General features: G+C 40.9%; 1 protein-coding gene and 1 pseudogene across 1 annotated transcript in view; one reads left to right on the top strand and one right to left on the bottom strand.

Moving 5' to 3' along the window:
• The window catches only part of BRDT (bromodomain testis associated), a 74,909-nt gene that overhangs the window by 11,814 nt on the left and 42,742 nt on the right, over positions 1-20,353 (top strand). The window contains exons 2-4 of the mRNA XM_012801622.1: positions 4,687-4,926; positions 6,327-6,464; positions 9,735-9,849. Of these exons, the coding sequence (XP_012657076.1) occupies positions 4,738-4,926; positions 6,327-6,464; positions 9,735-9,849 (442 nt within the window). The 5' untranslated portion in view covers positions 4,687-4,737. The remainder of the gene's footprint in view (positions 1-4,686; positions 4,927-6,326; positions 6,465-9,734; positions 9,850-20,353) is intronic.
• On the bottom strand, positions 12,064-13,095 carry LOC105886430 (annotated as a pseudogene).

Raw genomic sequence — 20,353 nt, 5'->3', positions numbered from 1 at the left:
CACGCATCATATCCCTGTGTGCACACGTGTGGGTGCACCCTCTCACGCATCATATCTCTGTGTGCACATGTGTGGGTGCACCCTCTCACGCATCACACTCCTGTGTGCACATGTGTGGGTGCACACTCTCATGCATCTCACATTTTGTTTATCCACTCATCTGTTGATGGACACTTAGGTTGTTTCCAATACAGAGGAAGAGGAGGGTGCTAATACGTCTTTGGGATACTGATTTCATTTCTTTTGTGTATATACCCATAATGGAACTACTGGATTGTTTGGTAGTTCTTTTTTTTTTTTTTTTTTTTTTTGAGATAGCATCTCACTTTGCCACCCTTGATAGAGTATACTGTGGCATCATAGCTCACAGCAACCTCAACTCTTGGGCTTAAGCAATTCTCTTGCCTTAGCCTCCCAAGTAATGGGACTGCCACAAGGCCAGGCTGTTTTAGAGGCGGGGTCTTGCTCTGGCTCAGCCAATCCACCTGCCTTGCCTCCCAAGTGCTGGTATTACAGGCATGAGCCATCACACCGGCCCTGATAGTTATATTTAAAATTTTTTTAATCATAAAATATTTTGTATATTTTTTAAGGATATAGACCTTTTTTTGTTTGTTTGTTTCTTTGTTTTTGAGACAGAGTCTCACTATGTCACCCTGGGTAGAGTGATGTGGCGTCACAGCTCACAGCAACCTCAAACTCTTAGCCTTAAGTGATTCTCTTGCTTCAGCCTCCCAAGTAGCCAGGACTACAAGCACATGCCACAATGCCCAGCTATTTTTTTGTTGCAGTTGTCATTGTTGCTTAGCTGGCCCTGGCTGAGTTCAAACCTGCCATCTTTGGAATATGTGGCTGATGCCATAACCACAGTGCTACAGGTGCTGAGCCAGGATATAGACCTTTTTAAAAATTCTTTTTCATTTCAGATTAATATAAGGGCACACACAATTAGGTTACATTGTTTGCATTTGTTAGGTAAAGTCCAAGTTATAGTTGAGCCCTTCACCCAGGAGGTGTGCCATATACCCCTACATTGTACCCGATAAGTGAGAGCTTAGCATATCCCCCCCCTTTCTTGCCTCCCCACTTCTTGAATTTTTCTCTTGTGGTATTTTTAATCTTTTGAGAAACCTACAGGCCATTTTCTATAATGGCTGTATCAGTTGGCTTTCCTGCCAACAGTGTACAAGGGTTCCCTTTTATCCATACCCTGGCCAACACTTTTGTCTTTTGATAATAGCCATCCCAACACGTATGAGGTGCTATCTCATTTTTATTTATGCGTTTATTATTTTTTGAGAGAGAGTGTCTCACTTTGTCGCCCAGGCTGGAGTGCAGTGGCATGATCACAGCTCACAGTAGACTGACTCCTGGGCCTCAGCCTCCTGAATGGCTGAGACTATAGGCATACACTGTTGGGCATAGCTAATTGTGAAATTTTTCTGTACAGATTGGGTCTCACTATATTGCAAAAATTGTTTTCAAACTCCTTGGCCTCCCAAAGTGCTGGAATTATAAGTGTGAGCCTGCTCTTAATGATTTTTAAAAGTTCTATTTCATATATGTATAACAGGAGAAAAGCAGAATCATGAGATGAAATAAATTATAAGATTGATACCCGGCTCGGCGCCTATAGCTCAGCCGGCTAAGGCGCCAGCCACGTACAACTAAGGTGGCGGGTTCGAGTCCCCAGCCCGGACCCGCCAAAACAACAATGACGGCTACAACCAAAAAATAGCCGGGCGTTGTGGCAGGCGCCTGTGGTCCCAGCTACTTGGGAGGCGGAGGCAGGAGACTCGCTTGAGCCCAGGAGTTGGAGGTGGTTGTGAGCGTGATGCCACGGCACTCTACCCAGGGGGATAGCTTGAGGCTCTGTCTCAAAAAAAAAAAAGATTGATACCCACCTCTAAGTTAACTCAATTCTTTGTAGTGGTACTCAATCTTTTTGTTTGTTTGTTTTTGAGACAGAATTTCACTATGTCATCCTTGGTAGAGTGCCCTGGTGTCACAGCTCACAGCAACCTCAGACTCTTGGGCTTAAGCTATTCTCTTGTCTCAACCTCCCAGTACTCTGACTATAGGCACCTGCCACAACACCCAGCTATTTTTTTGTTGCAGTTGTTGTTGTTTAGAAGGCCCAGGCAGGTTCAAACCCGCCAGCCCTGGTGTATGTGGCTGGTGCCCTAACCACTGAGATAAGGGCACCGAGCGAAGTGCTCAATCTTGTCTGCACATCAGAAGCACCAGGTGACCATTAAAAAAAAAAAAAACCAACAGCACTGATTCCGAAGCCCTGTCTCTAGGCATTGGGAAAATTTGAGTATTTTAAAAAAGATCCACAGCCTCTCTTATCTATTAAGACAGCTACTATTAAAACAAAACAAAACCAGAATACCTCTCAGCAAGGTTGTGGAGAAATTGAAACCCTTGTACACTGCTAGTGGGAATGTGAAATGGTATAGTTAGTCACTATAGAAAGCAGGATGGGGTTCCTCAGAAAACTAGAGGTATAATTGCCTTATAATCTAGCAATTCCTCTTCTGCACTCTGGGTATATTTATCCAAAAGAATTGGATAAATAAAGCTTGAGATACTTGTAAACCCATGTTCATAGCTGCACTATTCACAATAACCAACAGGTGGAAGTAACATCAATAGGAGAATTGGATAAAGGAAATGAGATACCCACACAATTTTTTTTTAATTATTTATGTATTTTTATTTATTTTTTAAAGACTAGTTAAGTGAAGCAGTGGAAGTAGGAAAGGAACAAAAGAATCTATAGCTGATTGTGATCAATTAACTGTAAAAAAACCAACAAAACACCGCACTTGGAACAGCCCACAATAGAATGTTATCTAGCTTTAAAAAGTAAGGAAATCCTGACATTCTATGACATGGGTGAATCTTGAGGACTTTATACTAAGTGAAATAAGCAGTCACCAAAAAAATCCTATATAATTCCACTCACATGATGTATCTAGAGTGGTCAAATTGACAGAATCAGAAAGAATAGTGGTTGCTCAGTGCTGGCAGGAGACAAGAAAGAAGTTGTTTAACACGAATACAATTTCAGTTTGCAAGATGGAAAAGTTCTGGAGATTCCTTTCACTAAAAATGTGAATATACGTACTACTAAACTATGAGGGTTGTGGGTTGGAACCTGGCCTGGGCCAGCTAAACAACTGCAGCAAAAAAATAGCCAGGGGTAGTGGTGGGCGCCTGTAGTCCCAGCTACTTGGGAGGCTGAGGCAAGAGAATCTCTTAAGCCCAGGAGTTTGAGGTTGCTGTGAGCTGTGACACCATAGTACTCTACTGAAGGCACCATAGTGAGACTCTATCTCAAAAAAAAAAAGTTTAAGATGGTGAAAATACATGTGATACGTATTTAACCACAATTTAAGAAGATCCAGTGATTAATATGCAGCAAGACCTGAGAAGTAATACTGCTTTAATGAAAACAAAGATAATACTGACTAACACTGGTCTCCAAGAATGGATAATTTATTTGATAACCATACTTTGCATTTTAGTGATGTACTTGAGATACTCTGTGCACGTTGATAGTACCTTTGCTCTTTCATCCTTAAAGTAATAATGCTGTCTAGGACTATTATAGTAGATACTGTCTTTCTGAAATACCCATGAAATTTAGAAGTATTTTATATTAGGTGTAACAGTATGTGCCAAAGAGTAGTACCCTAACACCTTCTGTTTTTGTTTTTCTTTCTTTCTTTCTTTCTTTTTTTATTTTTTTTTTGAGTCAGAGTTTCATTTGTCACCCTCGGTAGAGTGCCATGGCGTCACAGGTCACAGCAACCTGCAGCTTTTGGGCTAGGGCGATTCTCTTGCCTCAGCCTCCAGAGTAGCTGGGACTACAGGTGCCCAGACAACACCCAGCTAATTTTGTTGCAGTTGCCACTGCTATTTTAGCTGGCTGGGCCGGTTTGAACTTGTCACCCTCAGTTTATGGGGCCGGTGCCCTACCCACTGAGCCACAGGCGCTGCCTAGTTGTTTTTCTTTCTTGTAAGTTGCGTTGTAAAATAAATTATTTTATTCAAATTGCCTAACAAATCTTTTATTTTGGCTTGGTGCCTGTAGCTCAGCAGCTGGGGCACCAGCCACATACACCAGAGTTGGCAGGTCTGAATCCAGCCCAGGCCTGCCAAACAACAATGACAACTACAACCAAAAGAATAGCCGGGCATTGTGGCGGGTGCCTGTAGTCCCAGCTACTTGGACGGCTGGGGCAAGAGAATCACTTAAGCTTAAGACTCTGTCTCCAAAAAAAAAAGAATCTTTTATTTTGCTTTTCTCCCTTTATCTAATTAACATTTGTAGAGTACTTGAACACTAATATAATCATTAACATTCCCTGTCAATTCTTTTTACTAGGAATTCATAGACTTTTCCTGCTAAGTCCTCAATTTGTGTTTTTGAAAGGCTGAAAGACAGACTGAAATGGTGAAATAATTTAAAACATCCAAGACTAAGGCATACATAATGAAACAACTTTTACTACTTGTATAGAAAAAGGTTCGTCTTTGTTTAAAAATTGATTCATTTATTATTTGACTTTTCATCCCCCGTACGTGCTTTAACATACAGTATCTGTTACTCTTGAATAACACTTTGACTAGAAAGCCATTTAAAGTGCTTCTAAGATAGTCAGTTTTCTTTTTCAGGACATGTACTTGTAGACAACATTAGAATATCAGGATTTGAAGCAGTTAAGGATGTCTCTCTCAAGTCGGCAAACAGCTATTGTTAACCCTCCTCCACCAGAGTATATAAATACTAAGAAAACTGGGCGATTGACAAATCAACTGCAGTATCTACAAAAAGTAGTCCTGAAGGCTTTATGGAAGCATAGTTTTTCTTGGCCTTTTCAACATCCTGTGGATGCTGTGAAACTAAAGCTGCCTGTAAGTATGTCCTGATTATGTTGGTTTAAAAAAAGACTCTAAATCTCTGTAAGAAATAAAGTAGCCTTTAATATAAAAAATATATACATATGTATATATATTTTTTGAGACAGTCTCACTATGTTGCCCTCAGTAGAGTGCTGTGGAGTCACAGCTCACAGTAACCTCAGATTCCTGGGCTCAAGTGATTCTCTTGCCTCAGCCTCCCAAATAGCTGGGACTACAGGCACCCCACTACAGTGCCCAGCTATTTTTTTGTTGTTGTTGTTGTAGTTGTCATTGTTGTTTCCTGGACTGCCTTTGAACCTACCAGCCCTGGTATATGTGGCCAGTGCCCTAATCACTTAGCTACGGGCACCAAGCCTATAAAGTATATTCAATTTTATAATGTATAAACACTGCTGATTTATTTATTTATTTATTTATTTTGAGACAAAATCTCACTTTGTCACCCTTGAGAGTGGGGTGGCATCATAGCTCACAGCAGCCTCCAAACTCTTGCCTCAGCCTCCCACACCCATCACAATGCCCGGCTGTTTTTAGAGATGAGGTGCCACTCTTGTGTATGCTGGTCTTGAACCTGTGAGCTTAGGCAGTCCATGTGCTTTGACCTCCCAGAGTGCTGTGATTATAGGCATAAGCTACTATGCCTGGCACAAATCTGATTTATTTATCACTACTGAAGACTATCCCAAAGAGTATTCTCCCCCAGACAAGAAACCCAACAAACATTTTTCTGTGCATTGTCATTCTTATTTCAACAGTTTGAGATAAATTATAGTACGTGTTTTCTTGTTATAGATAGAATTTGTCACTAGACCTTTTGATTCAGAGTTTTCATGAATGTCACCTTCTCTCTAAAGCAGCAGTTCTCAACCTGTGGGTTGCGACTCCCTTTTTAACAATGAAAATACATTGCGGCATTAGGAAGGTTGAGAACCACTGCTCTAAATTTCTTTTGATACTCCCTGGCAATCTCAGTTCTATCGCATACAGAATTCAAATTTAGGTCTTATACTGGGAAATTTTAGCCATTTAGAAATGGAATGATTGAGTGATTTGTAAATACTAGTAAACCGTGAAGCTAGGATTTTACTCTGAATTTGTCTGATAGACTCTATAAGGACTAGTTTCTTTTTCTTATGCCTGTCACTTACTTTCCAGGATAATTCTATTTATCTTTGTTACTCTTCAGTGGATTTTTTTTCTCCCTGAAAAATAATTCCATGGCGATCAGTTTTGTTTTTCATTACTGAAGGTTCTGGTTTCTAGAGTATGGCTTTGTAAAGAGAATCAGTTGTTCTCTAGTTACAGGTGTAGAGTTTGTTAAATTTCTTTGTGTACCAGTACTTGTAGTGTATTAATTCCTACTAACATTTAGGTTTTCTTCAAAACCATAGGATTATTATACCATTATAAAAAACCCAATGGATTTAAATACAATTAAGAAGCGCTTGGAGAATAAATATTATGTGAAGGCTTCAGAATGTATAGAAGACTTGAATACAATGTTCTCAAATTGCTATTTATACAACAAGGTATGTAAGCCTTATGTTATTAATTCTTTGCTGTTACATGTAGGATATTTTATAGATAGTAAACCATGAAGTGGTTTCCTTTATAGCTAGTAAAAACACTGGCTAGCTATAAAATTGTGTGCTGATTTCAAGTCTTGATTTGGCATAGTTTACATATTTTTAAGGATAAGCTTTGTTCGGTGAATTTCCTAATTTTCACACATTGGTATTTGTTCAGTCCATTTGCTATAATATCTTTGCCTGAATAGCTGTAATAAATTATTATATATTTAAAAACTGAAATGCCAATGATAGCTGGTTTCTGTGAGTAAAGTATTTCAGAATGTCCCTGAAATGCATTCCTGTCACTTTAGGCACAGGATAAGCATGCTTACCTTATTTCATATACACTTGTCTTGGTTAAAATGTCACAGTATGGATCCCTGGCCATAACCTAAGAAGCTAAACAAATTGTGTCCTTCCAGACTTCACAACAAGTTGATTTGAAGATCACACATTATTTGCTGTATTCTAGCAGTAGTACTTGTATTTGTCTGGTATGTTTCTAGTTTGTTGCGTGTTTGTTTAGAGGCAGGGTCTAGCTCTGTCCCTGAGGCTGTTCATGATTATAGGTCACTGAAACCTCAAATTCCTGGGCTCAAGCAGTCCTCCCACCTCACCCTCCTATGTAGCTCAGACTACAGTTGCCTGCCACCATGCCCTGCTAACTTTTCTTTTTTCTTTTTCTTTTTTTTCTTTTGGAGACAGTCTTACTCAGTTACCCTGGAGTTGAGGGCCATGGCATCACAGCTCTCAGCAACCTCAAACTCTTGGGCTCAAGTGATTCTCTTGCCTCAGCCTCCCAAGTAGCTGGGACTACAGGTGTCCACCAATAATGCCTGGCTATTTTTTAGAGACAGGGTCTCACTCTTGCTCAGGCTGGTCTTGAACTCTGAGTTCAAGCAATCCACCTGCCTCAGCCTCCCAGTATGCTAGGCTTACAGGCGTGAGCCACTGTGCCAGGCCACCTGGGCTACTCTTAAACTCCTGGCTTGAAGCAACCCTTCCCTCTTGGCCTCCGAAAATGGTGAGATTACAGGCTTGAGGCACCATGCCCAGCCTCATGGGCATTTGTATTAATGCATTAGCCTGTATGATGGGTGTGTGGATGGTTTGAACTTAATCTTCACGTTTGCTCTCACTCATAAAATTGGGTTTGTGTATTTGTTTTTTCTTCCATATAGTATTCCTATTTATTCTTCATTTTGATTACTTTAATTTCTCAAAATAATTGCCATGACATTCCATGCATTTTTTTCATTCTTGTAAACCATTTTCCACTCATTGTCTTCAAGTGTTATAAGCTCATTTTCATAGACATGAATAGCTTCTTCATGGCAGTATTCCCATGTTTAAACATGAGGTACTGTGTCCTTTTTAAACTGTTCTAGAGTATTTAAATGTTTTAAAGTTTACACTCCATGTAAGTATGAAGAATCTAAGTGTCTGGAATTTAGTTTATTCAAAATGACTAGTGACATTGAAATGTAATAGAAATTTTGACCTGGTTCTCAAAGAAAGTATCAATGTCATCTTATCTATATAAAAGATTTAAAACTATTAGCTACTGGGAATTTTTACTTTTAAAAGTCAGGTTCTTACTATGTTGCCAGGCTGGACTCCAATTCTTGGGCTCAAGCAATTCTCCTGCCTCAGCCTCCTGATTAGCTGGGACTATAGGCGTGCACCACTGCACCTGACTCAATTGTTAATTTTAAAAAAGCAGTACCAGTGGTAATAAGTACCATTGGCAATTTCAATTTAATTTAACAGCAATTCCAAAGAGTCATTTCACGTTTAACAGTTTAAAATGAAGTTCAATTTTTCTGAGCTCCCTCAATTAGAAATAAGTGTTCTATCTTTTAGGCTGTTGCTTTTCCTTCATTTTTTTCTCACTAGTGAAGTAAAGCAAGAGAAAGACTTCTGAGCAGGTAGTTAAGATTTAAAAATTGAGTCAATGCTACAATGTCATTTAAAAAAAATTTTTTATACCTGTTCTGTAAACATGTCATTTTATTGATTAGTTAATTAAAAACTGAAATGCTTCCAAACCATGAGATACTTTGCATAGCCATGAGTAAGTTTTGTTATAACCCATCCGTAAAGTAGAAGATTTTATTTATTTATTTATTTGTTTTTTTGAAACAGAGTTGTACTTTGTTGCCCTCGGTAGAGTGCTGTGGTGTCACAACTCACAGCAACCTCAAACTCTTGGGCTCAAGGAATTTTCTTGCCTCAGCCTCCCGAGCAGCTGGGACTACAGGCACCGGCCACAATGCTTGGCTATTTTTAGAGACAAGGTCATGCTCTTGTTGAGGCTTGTCTCAAACCTGTAAGCTCAGGCAGTCCACCTGCCTCACCTTCCTAGAGTGCTAGGATTACAAGTGTGAAGAAAATTTAATTTCTAATACCTTTTTGTATTAGTAAAATTGGTTGGCTTATAATTCTCTTGAGCCCAGAAAGGCACTGTGGGTCTTTTTTAGAAGTCAGAGGGGATAGGTGCTAGAATGTAAAATGTGGGCTGCTTAGGCCAGGTGCAGTGGCTCACAACTGTAATCCTAGCACTCTGGGAGGCCGAGGCAGGTGGATTGCTTGAGACCTGAGTAAGAGTGAGACCTCCTCTCTAAAAATAGATGGCATTGTGGCGGGTGCCTATAGTCTCAGCTACTTGGGAAGCTGAGGCGAGAGAATCACTTGAGCCCAAGAGTTTGAGGTTGCTATGAGCCTTGATGCCATGGCTCTTTACCCAGGGTGACAGAGTGAGACTCTGTCTCCCAAAAAAAAAAAAAAAAAAAAAGTGAGCTGCTTCACTATTTTCTAAACTTAATTTAGAAGAGGTAAGGACTGTCTAGGAGTACTATGTCACTGCCCTCAATAAGGTGGCCTGAATTTTAAAAATTCAGTACAGTAATTGTACAATGTGTATCTTTTTTTTTTTTAAACAGTCTCACTGTGTTACCCTTGGTAGAGTGGCATGGAGTCACAGCTGACAGCAACCTCAAACTCTTGGGCTCAAGTGATTCTCTTGCCTCAGCCTCCCAAGTAGCTGGGACAACAGGTGCCCACCAAAACGCCCAGCTGTTTTTTTGTTGCAGTTGTCATTGTTGTTTAGCAGGCCCAGGCCAGGTTCAAACCGCCAACCTCGGTGTATGTGGCCGGCGCCTTATCCGCTGAGCTACAGGCACCACACTACAATGTGTATCTTTATGGTGTATTCAATTTGTTTTCTAGCCTGGAGATGACATTGTTCTTATGGCACAAGCTCTAGAGAAGTTGTTCATCCAGAAATTATCTCAGATGCCACAAGAAGAGCAAGTTGTGGGTGGTAAGGAAAGAATAAAGAAAAGTAAGCTAGGAGGTAAACAGTTTATGTTCTCTCTCTCTCTCTCTCATGCATGTGTATAATGACTGGAAGTAAATATAAAATCCCTCAAAGGGGTCAGCCATCCAGAAGTCCTTCTATATCCTAGTGGTACTAATTTCCGTTTAGACAGTCTGCTAAACCTTGATCACAAGAGTATCATGGAAGAATAAGTAGGATTGCCTTGTTTATGGCATCATTGGAACCAAGGTTTTTAGCTTAGCGTCATTCACATAGTAGGGACCCAGTTAATTATAATTGTTATCACTATTTTCTGTGGATGTTGTATCTGTGCCGTAATAGTAAGAAGGCCCAATTGACAGTGATGTCTGTACTAAAAAAGAAATCACCTAGCTGAGAATGAAATGTTACCATTGAATCTGAAGATTGTCTTTTTGTCTTTTTCTCAACTCACAAAAAGCTTTAGAATAGTGGTTTTCAACCTTTCTAATGCTGTGCACCTTTAAAGCAGTCCAAAGGGGTAGCAACCCACAGGTTGAGAACCACTGCTTTAGAAGTAAACATCATTTAAATATGGAGTTATAAATTTAATCCTAAGTGTTTAAGATTACTTATTGTAGAGGTTAACCAAGAATGTCATAAATGTTGGTTTAGCTTTGTATCACTCAAGCTGTGTAATCTTTATTTATTAATCATTCCATGTTCATTTCCTTATCTATAATATTAGGAAAATATTTATCTTTCATGATTATAAGTGTTTATAAAGTATACAGTTAGTGCCTAGTATGTAGGAGGTTTGTGATGGACTCATGGTAGAGATTTTTACTGATAGTAGTATGTACTTTTTCTTTATTGTTAATACATGGGTCATGACTTACAGTTTGTTTTAACAAAATCTGTAAGATATTCAATGATTATTAAAGTTTTTATTTTATTATTTTGGAAAAGGTTGATCTTAAGTCTGCTATTATAGGACCTAGGCTTCTACAAGAGTCCTAAAAAAGAAAAAATCCCTTGTGGGGTAGATAAGATATAGATCTGTATGGTATTTAGATTGTTAAGACAACGTACTCTTTATTGCTGATTTACATGAGTATCTCCAGCAAGGTAAAAATTACTGATCTTTAGAATGCACTCCTTCTTTCAAAAAGAGTGTTTAGGGCCAGGCACAGTGGCTCAAGCCTGAAATCCTAGCACTCTGGGAGGCCAAGGCGGGTGGATTGCTTGAGCTTACAGGTTCAAGACCAGCCTGAGCAAGAGTGAGACCCCCACCCTATTTTTTTTATTTTTTAGAGACAGTCTCACTTTATTGCCCTTGGTAGAGTGATGTGACATCACAGCTCACAGCAACCTCCTACTCCTGGGCTTAGGTGATTCTCTTGCCTCAGCCTCCCGAGTAGCTGGGACTACAGGCGCCCGCCACAACGCCCGGCTATTTTTTGTTGCAGTTTGTCTGGGGTTGGGTTCGAACCTGCCAACCTCAGTATGTGGGGCTGGTGCCCTACCCACTGAGCCTTAGACACTGCCTGAGACCCCGCCTCTAAAAATAGCTTGGCGTTGTAGCAGACGGCTGTAGTCCCAGCTACTTGGGAGGCTAAGGTAAGAGAATCGTTTAAGCCCAAGAGTTAGAGATTGCTATGAGCTGTGACTCCATGGTACTCCACTGAGGGTGACATAGTGAGACTCTGTCTCAAAGAAAATAAATTCCATTTTTCAGACTGATACCTAGGGAATTCTTTTCTTTTTTATTTTCACTGTTCAAGGTTTATTAGGTGGTTTAGTTGGTATGACATTTGGATAGTTGCTTGCGTTGTTTACATGTAGATCTTTCTTTTTATATTATATGGCAATATACACTACTGATAAGTATAATACACAAAATAAGATCCTTTAGAACAGTTATGCACAGGACATACAATGTTGGATGTATACATTGGATCCCAGGATGTGACTGATTGGGAAAAGGCTGGACTAGGCATGTTGGGTGAAGGAACCAGAAACATATAACACCAGTAAACATACCTGGATTGAAGGGCAACTGCAGCATGTTCCTCCTTGGCACTGGTGCCTCTGCAGTGGCGGAACTGTTTGTTTTACCCTAATCCATTTAGGACTACACAGGGAAAGTTCATCGAGTATCAGGATATAGCTGTAGGGTTTTACAGACCATTCCCATTTTTAACTTTAGGACAATTATGTTTTTCATGGCCATCTTAATATAACTGTTTTAATTGCAGATCAGATAAAAAAGGACCACATGCACAACCTCCAACTAAAATCCTGTTGTAGCCTAAACAGTGAAGCACTATGACAGTAGAAGGCTTTAAAACTGCAGCTGTTTTGGATCCCCCAGAGTATATCTGCACTCTTCTTGAAATGGGCCTCTTCCTCGGAGTTAGAGTGACCTTCACAAGGTCTGAAATTCCATTCTGTCCCAAGATGTGAGGAACACTAAGGAAGACATCATCTTTTATTCCATGGAGACCCTTGATCATGGTGGAAACTGATTCACGCTCCTGAGCTGCTTCATCATGCTTTTCTGCCAAATCTGCCACAGAGAGTCCAGTGGCCCAGGAGCTGTAGCCTTTCAGTTTGATCACTTCATAAGCACTCTGAACCACCTGCTTGTGACCCTCTTTCCACTGCTCCTTATCTGTATCAGTGCCTAAATCTGGGTGTAGATTCTCTAGGGAGACACCAGCAACATTCACTGCACTCCACATGGGCATACTGGAGTCTGCCTGCTCCCCAAGGACCCATCTGTGGACAGCTTCATGGGTGAACTCGCAGCCTCTCCCCCATCAGGTAATGGAACTGGGCTGAATCTAGATTATAACGACTTCCAATGACATGGTTTTTGAGAAAGCCACTTATCTTCCAAGCCACATGAGTCAAGATAGCCACTGGATTTGAAACAACAAGCAACTTGCAGTTTGGGCTGTATTTTACAACATTAGGGATAATGAACTTAAAGATGTTAACATTTCGCTGGACCAAATTAAGACGGCTTTCTCCTTCCTGCTGACATGCCTCTGTTGTGATAATAACCAGCGATCCATCATCTCTCCCTTCAATATGCCTTCAGTGACAACAAGAGCAAGCTCATCTGCCAAGTCCTTCATTAATAACTGATGGCACAGGCCTTGCCTACAGCACCAACCCTGACAACTATAATCTTATTCCGGGGGGATCTGTTCTTCCTTTAGAACATTAAGAATCAGCTGATCCTTGAGAGTTGCCATACTGGACTTGGAACCAAAAGGAATCGGGACTGCAAGTCGGGCAGGCGTAGGGGGTACACAAGGACCATGTCAGGACTCAGCAGCAGCGACTCCAGCTCCCCCTGGGGAATTCTGAGCCATTGAATTGAATCATAAAATGAGTGTTTACAGAAAAAGAGAAAAATCAGTGCTTATAAGAAATCTTTCTTTCTGTATCTCCTTCTTCCTGCCCCTGTTCTGTTTATTTGCTTTCTTCCTGTACACTCGTGTACTTATCTCAGTATAGGTGCCAGCTTTATTGCACCACCAGAAACGTTTTTATCAGTCAGGGTCGCCTATCGTCATGTCACAGAATTTAATTAATATTGTTGTAGTCTCATGTTATGTGACCTCTGCTAGTCGTTGCTGTAGAAGGCTGTGTGTCTTTCCTGAAATGCCTTATTTCTTGGTGCATGCATTAGTCATGTGGGCTTACTTCCTTTTATATAGTCTTGGCAATATCATTTTCTACTTAATGTCCCTAATTTTTTGTTTTTGTTTTTGTTTTTGCTTTTGCTTTTTTTAGGGCTTGATATTAGATATTCTTTTACTGGGTGAAGTGGTTCACATCTGTAATCCCAGCACTCTGGGAGGCTGAGGCAGGAGGATTGTTTTGAGCTCAGGAGTTTAAGACCAGCCTGAACGAGAGCAAGACCCCAACTCTACTAAAAATGAAAAAATTAGCTGGGTGTTGTGGTGCATGCTTATGGTCGCAACTACTTGGGTGGCTGAAGCAAGAGGATTGCTTGAGCCCAAGAGTTTGAAGTTACTATGAGTTATGACACCAAGACACTCTAGCCTGGGCAACAGAGTGAAATTCTTTATTTTATTTTATTTAATTTATTTATTTTTAGAGACAGTCTCACTTTGCCATCCTCAGTAGAGTGATGTGGCATCATAGCTCACAGCAACCTTCAGCTCTTGGGCTTAGGTGATTCTCTTGCCTCAGCCTCCCAAGCAGCTGGGACTACAGGCGCCCGCCAAAACGCCCAGCTATTTTTTTGTTACAGTTTGGTCAGGGCCGGGTTTGAACCTGCCACCCTCAGCACATGGGGCCGGCACCCTACTCACTGAGCCACAGGCACCACCCAACAGAGTGAAATTCTATCTAACAAAGAAATGAAATAGATATTCTTTTATTAAATTCCTTCTGTGTGTTATTCTCCAAATTTGTGTTTTTTGGGGGAGGGGGACAGAGTCTCACTTTTGTCACTCTCAGTAGAGTGACGTGGTGTCACAGCTTACAGCAACCTCCAACTTCTGGGCTTAGGCAATTCTCTTGCCTCAGCCTCCAGAGTAGCTGGGACTACAGGTGCTCACCACAATGCCCGGTTATTTTTTGTTGCAGTTTGGCTGGGGTTGGGTTCAAACCCGCCATCCTCAGTATATGGGGCCAGCACTCTACTCACTGAGCCACAGGTGCTGCCCCAAATTTGCACTTCTTTTTTTTTTTTTGAGTCAGAGCCTTAAGCTGTCACCCTGGGTAGAATTCTATGACATCACAGCTCACAGCAACCTCCAACTCTTGAGCTTAAGCAATCCTCTTGCCTCCGCCTCCCAAGTAGCTGGGACTACAGGCACCTGCCACAGTGCCCAGCTATTTTTTTGTTGCTGTTTGTTGCAGCAGTCATTTGGCAGGCCCGGGCTGGATTTAAACCCGCCAGCTCAGGTGTATGTGGCTGGTTCCCTAGCCACTTAAGCCACAGGTGCCGAGCCCCAAATTTGTATTTCTAATAAACTCTTCTCCTTTGAGAAACAAATAATTCAAGCCACTCAACATCTTCACTTAAAAGTTTTTTGTTTTTTTTTTTGAGACAGAGTCTCACTATGTTGCCCTCATCACAGCTCACAGCAACCTCAAACTCCTGGGCCTAAGCGTCTCCTGCCTCAGCCTTCCAAGTAGCTGGGACTATCGGCACCCACCACAATGCCTAGCTATTTTTTTGTCGTAGTTGTCAATGTTGTCTGGCAGGCTAGGGGCCGGGTTTGAACCCGTCAGCTTCGGTGTATGTGGCTGGTGCCTTAGCCACTGAGCTACAGGCGCCCAGCCCACTTTGATGTCTTTTTTTTTTTAGAGACAGAGTCTCACTTTATCACCCTTGGTAGAGTGCCATGTTGTCACAGCTCATAGCAATCTCCAACTCTTGGGCTTAGGCGATTCTCTTGCCTCAGCCTCCCAAGTAGCTGGGACTACAGTTGCCCACTACAATGCCCAGCTATTTTGTTGTTGTTGTTGCAGTTTGGCTGGGGCTGGGTTTGAACCCACCACCCTCTATATATAGGCCCTACCCACTGAGCCACAGGCACCACCCCACTTTGAAGTCTTATATACATCTCACACTTAAAATGCTCAGAGTTAAACACTGATCTTCCTATAAAAGAAAATGATATATACATACATACATATAGTTGTTCAAGGCCAGAAATTTAGAAGTTATCCTTGATTCCTTCTTTTAACTCTTTCTCATGCATTCTGTTCATTAGTAAGCCATTTGGACACAGCAAATTTCCAAATTTCTTTGTAGCTAACCCAGTTTAAGCTTCCATTTTCTTAATCCTAGTTATCCTGATTATGATATCTGGTCTATTTTTTACATAATAGCAAACATGGTCTTTTAGAAACAAACTAGAAGATGTCATTTACATGGTTATAAAACCTACCTTGGCAGGCCAGGAAGAATGAAACTTAAATTTCATCCTATGGCCCTTTGCGATCTGGGCCTTGCCCAGTTTTCCATTCTCATTCTGGGCTGTTTTCCCTCTCTGAGATTTTCCCTACTGATTGTCTTGGAATAAATTTTTACTGCCACCTTCTCTCTACTTTATACACAGTTTCCCTGCCTGGCTGCTGCTTACCTTTACAGTAGCGTCTTAATTGTCACCTTTCGAGAGGCCTTCCTTGGCTACTTTCTGCATAGTTGGTTCTGCCATAATTTCGTTAACACCCTATTCATTTCCTTCCTAAAACTTAGCATCCCTTGTAATCAATTGGATAAATTATGTTTTCTCTGCTTTTTACACTAGATAGGAAGTTCCACAAGAGCAGAGACCCTGTCATGTTCGTTATCATGCTTTGGCACCCCCAACATAATAGGCATGCGATAAATGTTGATTGTCTTCCTCTCATGTACCAAGTACTGAATTAGGCACAAGTAACATAGACATGTTCTAACAAAGTCCTTTTACCCTCACAGAGTTTTTTATTCTACTGAAGGATCTAAGCAAAACTAAATATAAGTATTTCTCATTATGCGTGCTCTGAGTTCTATTATACATAGCTCCTGAGTTCAAAGAACAACAATATCAAAGAACATGAGGTTATCTGAATCTATTTGATTCCTAAGATTTAGTGAGTAATAAGAATACAGATATTAAGGAAGATTAACTCTATCTTAAAATACATTCAAATCTATTTATTTTTTTCTTAAGAGATAGGTTCTTACACTGTCAAGTAGGCTGAGGGCAGTGATGTGATCACAGCTCACTGCAGTCTCGACCTCCTGGCCTCAAGCAATCCTCCTCTCTTCTCCTCCAGTAGCTGGGACTATAGGTGCATGCCACCACACCCAACTATTTTTTTTTTTTTTACTCTTTGTAGAAATGGGGTCTTGCTTTGTTGCTCAGTCTAGTTTCAAACTCTTAGCCTTTAGTGATCCTCCCACCTCAGCCCCCTGAGTAGCTGGGATTACAGGTGTGAGTCACCATGGTCTGCTAAATATACTCAAATTTATTTAGTCTCTGAGTTTAGCAAGAATTGGAGAGCCAGGGATGCATATATGGTGTACAAGGGCTGCCCAGAAAGTATCCAGCCATGTATGTCACTATTTTTCATGTTATGTGGCTGGATCATATCTGGACAGCCCTTATATATCAAATGTGATAATGGCGTGGAAAAATTAAGAAAGGGAGATGGTGGGAAGGTTGGATAGAGAGAAAAGATGATTTTTTATACAAGGTAGTTGAGAAGGTGACATTTGAGTAAAGGCCTAGAGGAAATGTTGGAGTGATACATAAATGTATCTTCTTTTAGGTAAAGTAAATGGTTGTCTTCTGCTTACCAAATTTGACAGCACAGAGGCGGGTGAAACAAGGGAGGTGGGAAGTCATAGGGACTGACGTTGGAAGGAGGGCAGAGGTTGGGGAAGAGCGTGCAGATCATATACATCCTACAGTCCATTTTAAGGCCTTCGGTTTTTACTTACAGATAAGACAGAAAGCAGGGGGGGAAATTCTTGATATCAGCCTGGGGAAAGATTTTATAAAGTGTTCACTGGCACTTGCAACAACAAAAATAAACAAATGGGACTTAATGAAGCTAAAAAACTTCTGTACAACTAAGGACACAATAATTAAAGCAAACAGACAGCCTTCAGAATAGGAAAAGATATTTACATGTTACAGATCTGATAAAGGGTTGATGACCAGAATCTACAGAGAATTCAAATTAATCAACAAAAAAAGAGCAGACCCATTTATCATTTTGCAAGAGATAGGAATAGAACTTTCTCCGAAGATGGACAAATGGCCAACAAACACATGAAAAAATGTTCATTGTTCCTAATTATCAGAGAAACGCAAATCAAAACCACCTTGAGATATCACTTAACCCTAGTGAGAATAACCCACGTCACAAAGTCCCAAAGCTGCAGATGCTGGTGAGGATGAGGAGAAGAGGGAACACTTTTACGCTGTTGGTAGGATTGCAAACTAATACAGCCTCTTTGGAAAGAAGTGTAGAGAATCCACAAAAAACTAAAAGCAAACCTTCCACTTGATCCCGCAATCTCAATACTAGATATCTGCCCAGAAGAAAATAAATCATTTTTCCATAAGGACATATGCGCACAGCTCAATTCACAATCACCAACATGTGGAATCAACCCAAGTTCCCATTAACCCGTGAATGGATTAATAAACTGTGGATATGTATACTATGGAATACTATAAAGTAGAGACTTGGGTAGCACCTGTGGGTCAGTGGGTAGGGCGCCAGCCCCACATACTGGGGGTGGTGGGTTTGAACCCAGCCCCGGCCAGACTGCAACAAAAAATAGCCGGGTGTTGTGGCAGGCGCCTGTAGTCCCAGCTACTTGGGAGGCTAAGACAAGAGAATTGCCTAAGTCCAGGAGTTGGAGATTGCTGTGAGCTGTGATATCATGGCACTCTACCAAGGGTCATAAAATGAGACTCTGTCTCTAAAAATAAAAATAAAGTGGAGACTTTACATCTTTTATATCAACCTGGATGGAATTGGAGAACATTCTACTTAGTAAAGCATCACAAGAATGGAAAAGCAAGTTTTACAGTGTACTCAACACTAGTATGAAACCAGTAGATGAACACACACCTACTCACATAAGCAAATTACATAATTAAACTCAAATGGGGGAGAAAAATGAGGGGGAAGGGGTGGGGAACACTGTAAGGGTATATGGCTCACCTGGGTGTGGGGCACAACTACAACTTGGACTCTACCTAACAAATGCCAGCAATGTAACCTAATCGTCTGTACCCTCATATTAATTTGAAATTACAAAAAATGGTCATTGGAGTGAATTGAACAGAAGTGTCAGGGTCTGATAGGAGTTTTCAAAGATGACTTTGGTTGCATTTTGAGGACAGACTAGGGCGCAAAAGCGGAAGGTTAGACCTGTTAGGATGTTATTGCAGTAATCAAGTTGAGACACCACCACTAAGATCAGTGGTTCTCAACCTTCCTAATGCCTCGTAATGCTGTGAGCCTTTAATACAGTTCCTCATGTTGTAGTGACCCCTAACCATAAAATTATTTTCATTGCTACTTCATAACTGTAATTTTGCTACTGTTATGAATGGTAATGTAAGTATCTGATATGCAGGATGTATTTTCATTGTTACAAAGGGGTCACGACCCACAGGTTGAGAACCGCTGACTAAGATGATGCTTTGGACCAGGTGATTACCACTTGTAAGAAGTGGTTAAATTCTGGTCCTGAAAATAGAAGTGACAAGGTTTGCTGGGAGACTGGATATTGTGTTAGAGAGTGGAGACAAAGATGATTCCAAGGGTTTTTTTTTTTTTTTCCTTAGCAATTAGAAGACTGGCATTGCCTTGAGGGAAGGACGGACCTTTGTAATAAGAGATTTCGGAATGATGTTATCCAAATATCTTATTTTCTAGGAACACATAAGGTTGATAAATAGCACACTTGTTCTTGTAGCAGAAAAGACTGAGGAGGTATTGATAAGGAGTGTCATATTCATATCTCCTGTTCTGTGGATGATCTGTAACAATTATGAGGTCCTTGGATAATGGTGCAGAGCACTCTGAAGACCCCCTTGGTACTGTATGGTTTGTCTTCAGGGTCTTGGGAATTTTTGCTCATGTTCACAGCTACCTGAAGCAAACCACAGAGCTCTATTACTAGTCTTAGTCTAAGCCAGCCATGCTGTCGAGGAAAATTGACAAACGTCATTAATAACAAGTTTCGAAGTTTCCATTACAAGTTGTGTATTACAATTTTTCACAAACTATCAAAATAAGAATGTCATTACTCATAAAAATAAGTTTTATTTTGGGGGAAAATACTCATTGGGATGGTCTTTAATGGTGCTTAGTAGATCAGATGTTTAGGCTCAGCGCCTGTAGCTCGGTGACTAGGGCGCCGGCCACGTGCACTGGAGCTGGTGGGTTCAAATGCAGCCCAGGCCTGCCAAACAATGACAACTACAACCAAAAACTAGCTGGGTGTTGTGGTAGGTGCTTCTGGTCCCAGCTACTTGGAAGGCTGAGGCAAGAGAATTGTTTAAGCCCAAAAGCTGGAGGTTGCTGTGAGCTGTGACACCACAGCACTCTCCAGGGCAACAACTTGAGACTCTTTGTCTCAAAAAAAAAAAAAAAAATCAGTTGTTTAAAAATTAAATATATTTTCTAATATTAAGAAGCTTCTCTTTATTATATCTAAATTGGTCTAATTGGTGTTTATTGTTTTTTGACATAGAGCCTCAAGCTGTCACCCTGGGTAGAGTGCCATGGTATCACAGCTCACAGCAACCCCCAACTCCTGGGCTCAAGTGATTCTCTTGCCTCTGCCTCCCAAGTAGCTGGGACTATCCGCGCCTGCCACAACACCCAGCTATTTTTTGGTTGCAGCCATTGTTGTTTTTTGGCGAGCATGGGCTGGATTCAAACCTGCCAGCTCAGGTGTATGTGGCTGGTGCCTTAGGCTCTTGAGCCATAGGTGCCGAGCCCTTTTTTGTATTTTTTTTTTGTATTTTTTTTTTTTTTT

This window comes from Otolemur garnettii, unplaced genomic scaffold (genome assembly GCF_000181295.1).
Source record: "Otolemur garnettii isolate 467f Iridium unplaced genomic scaffold, OtoGar3 scaffold00010, whole genome shotgun sequence".
NCBI lineage: Eukaryota > Metazoa > Chordata > Mammalia > Primates > Galagidae > Otolemur > Otolemur garnettii.
This window is presented reverse-complemented; position numbering and strand designations above follow the sequence as displayed.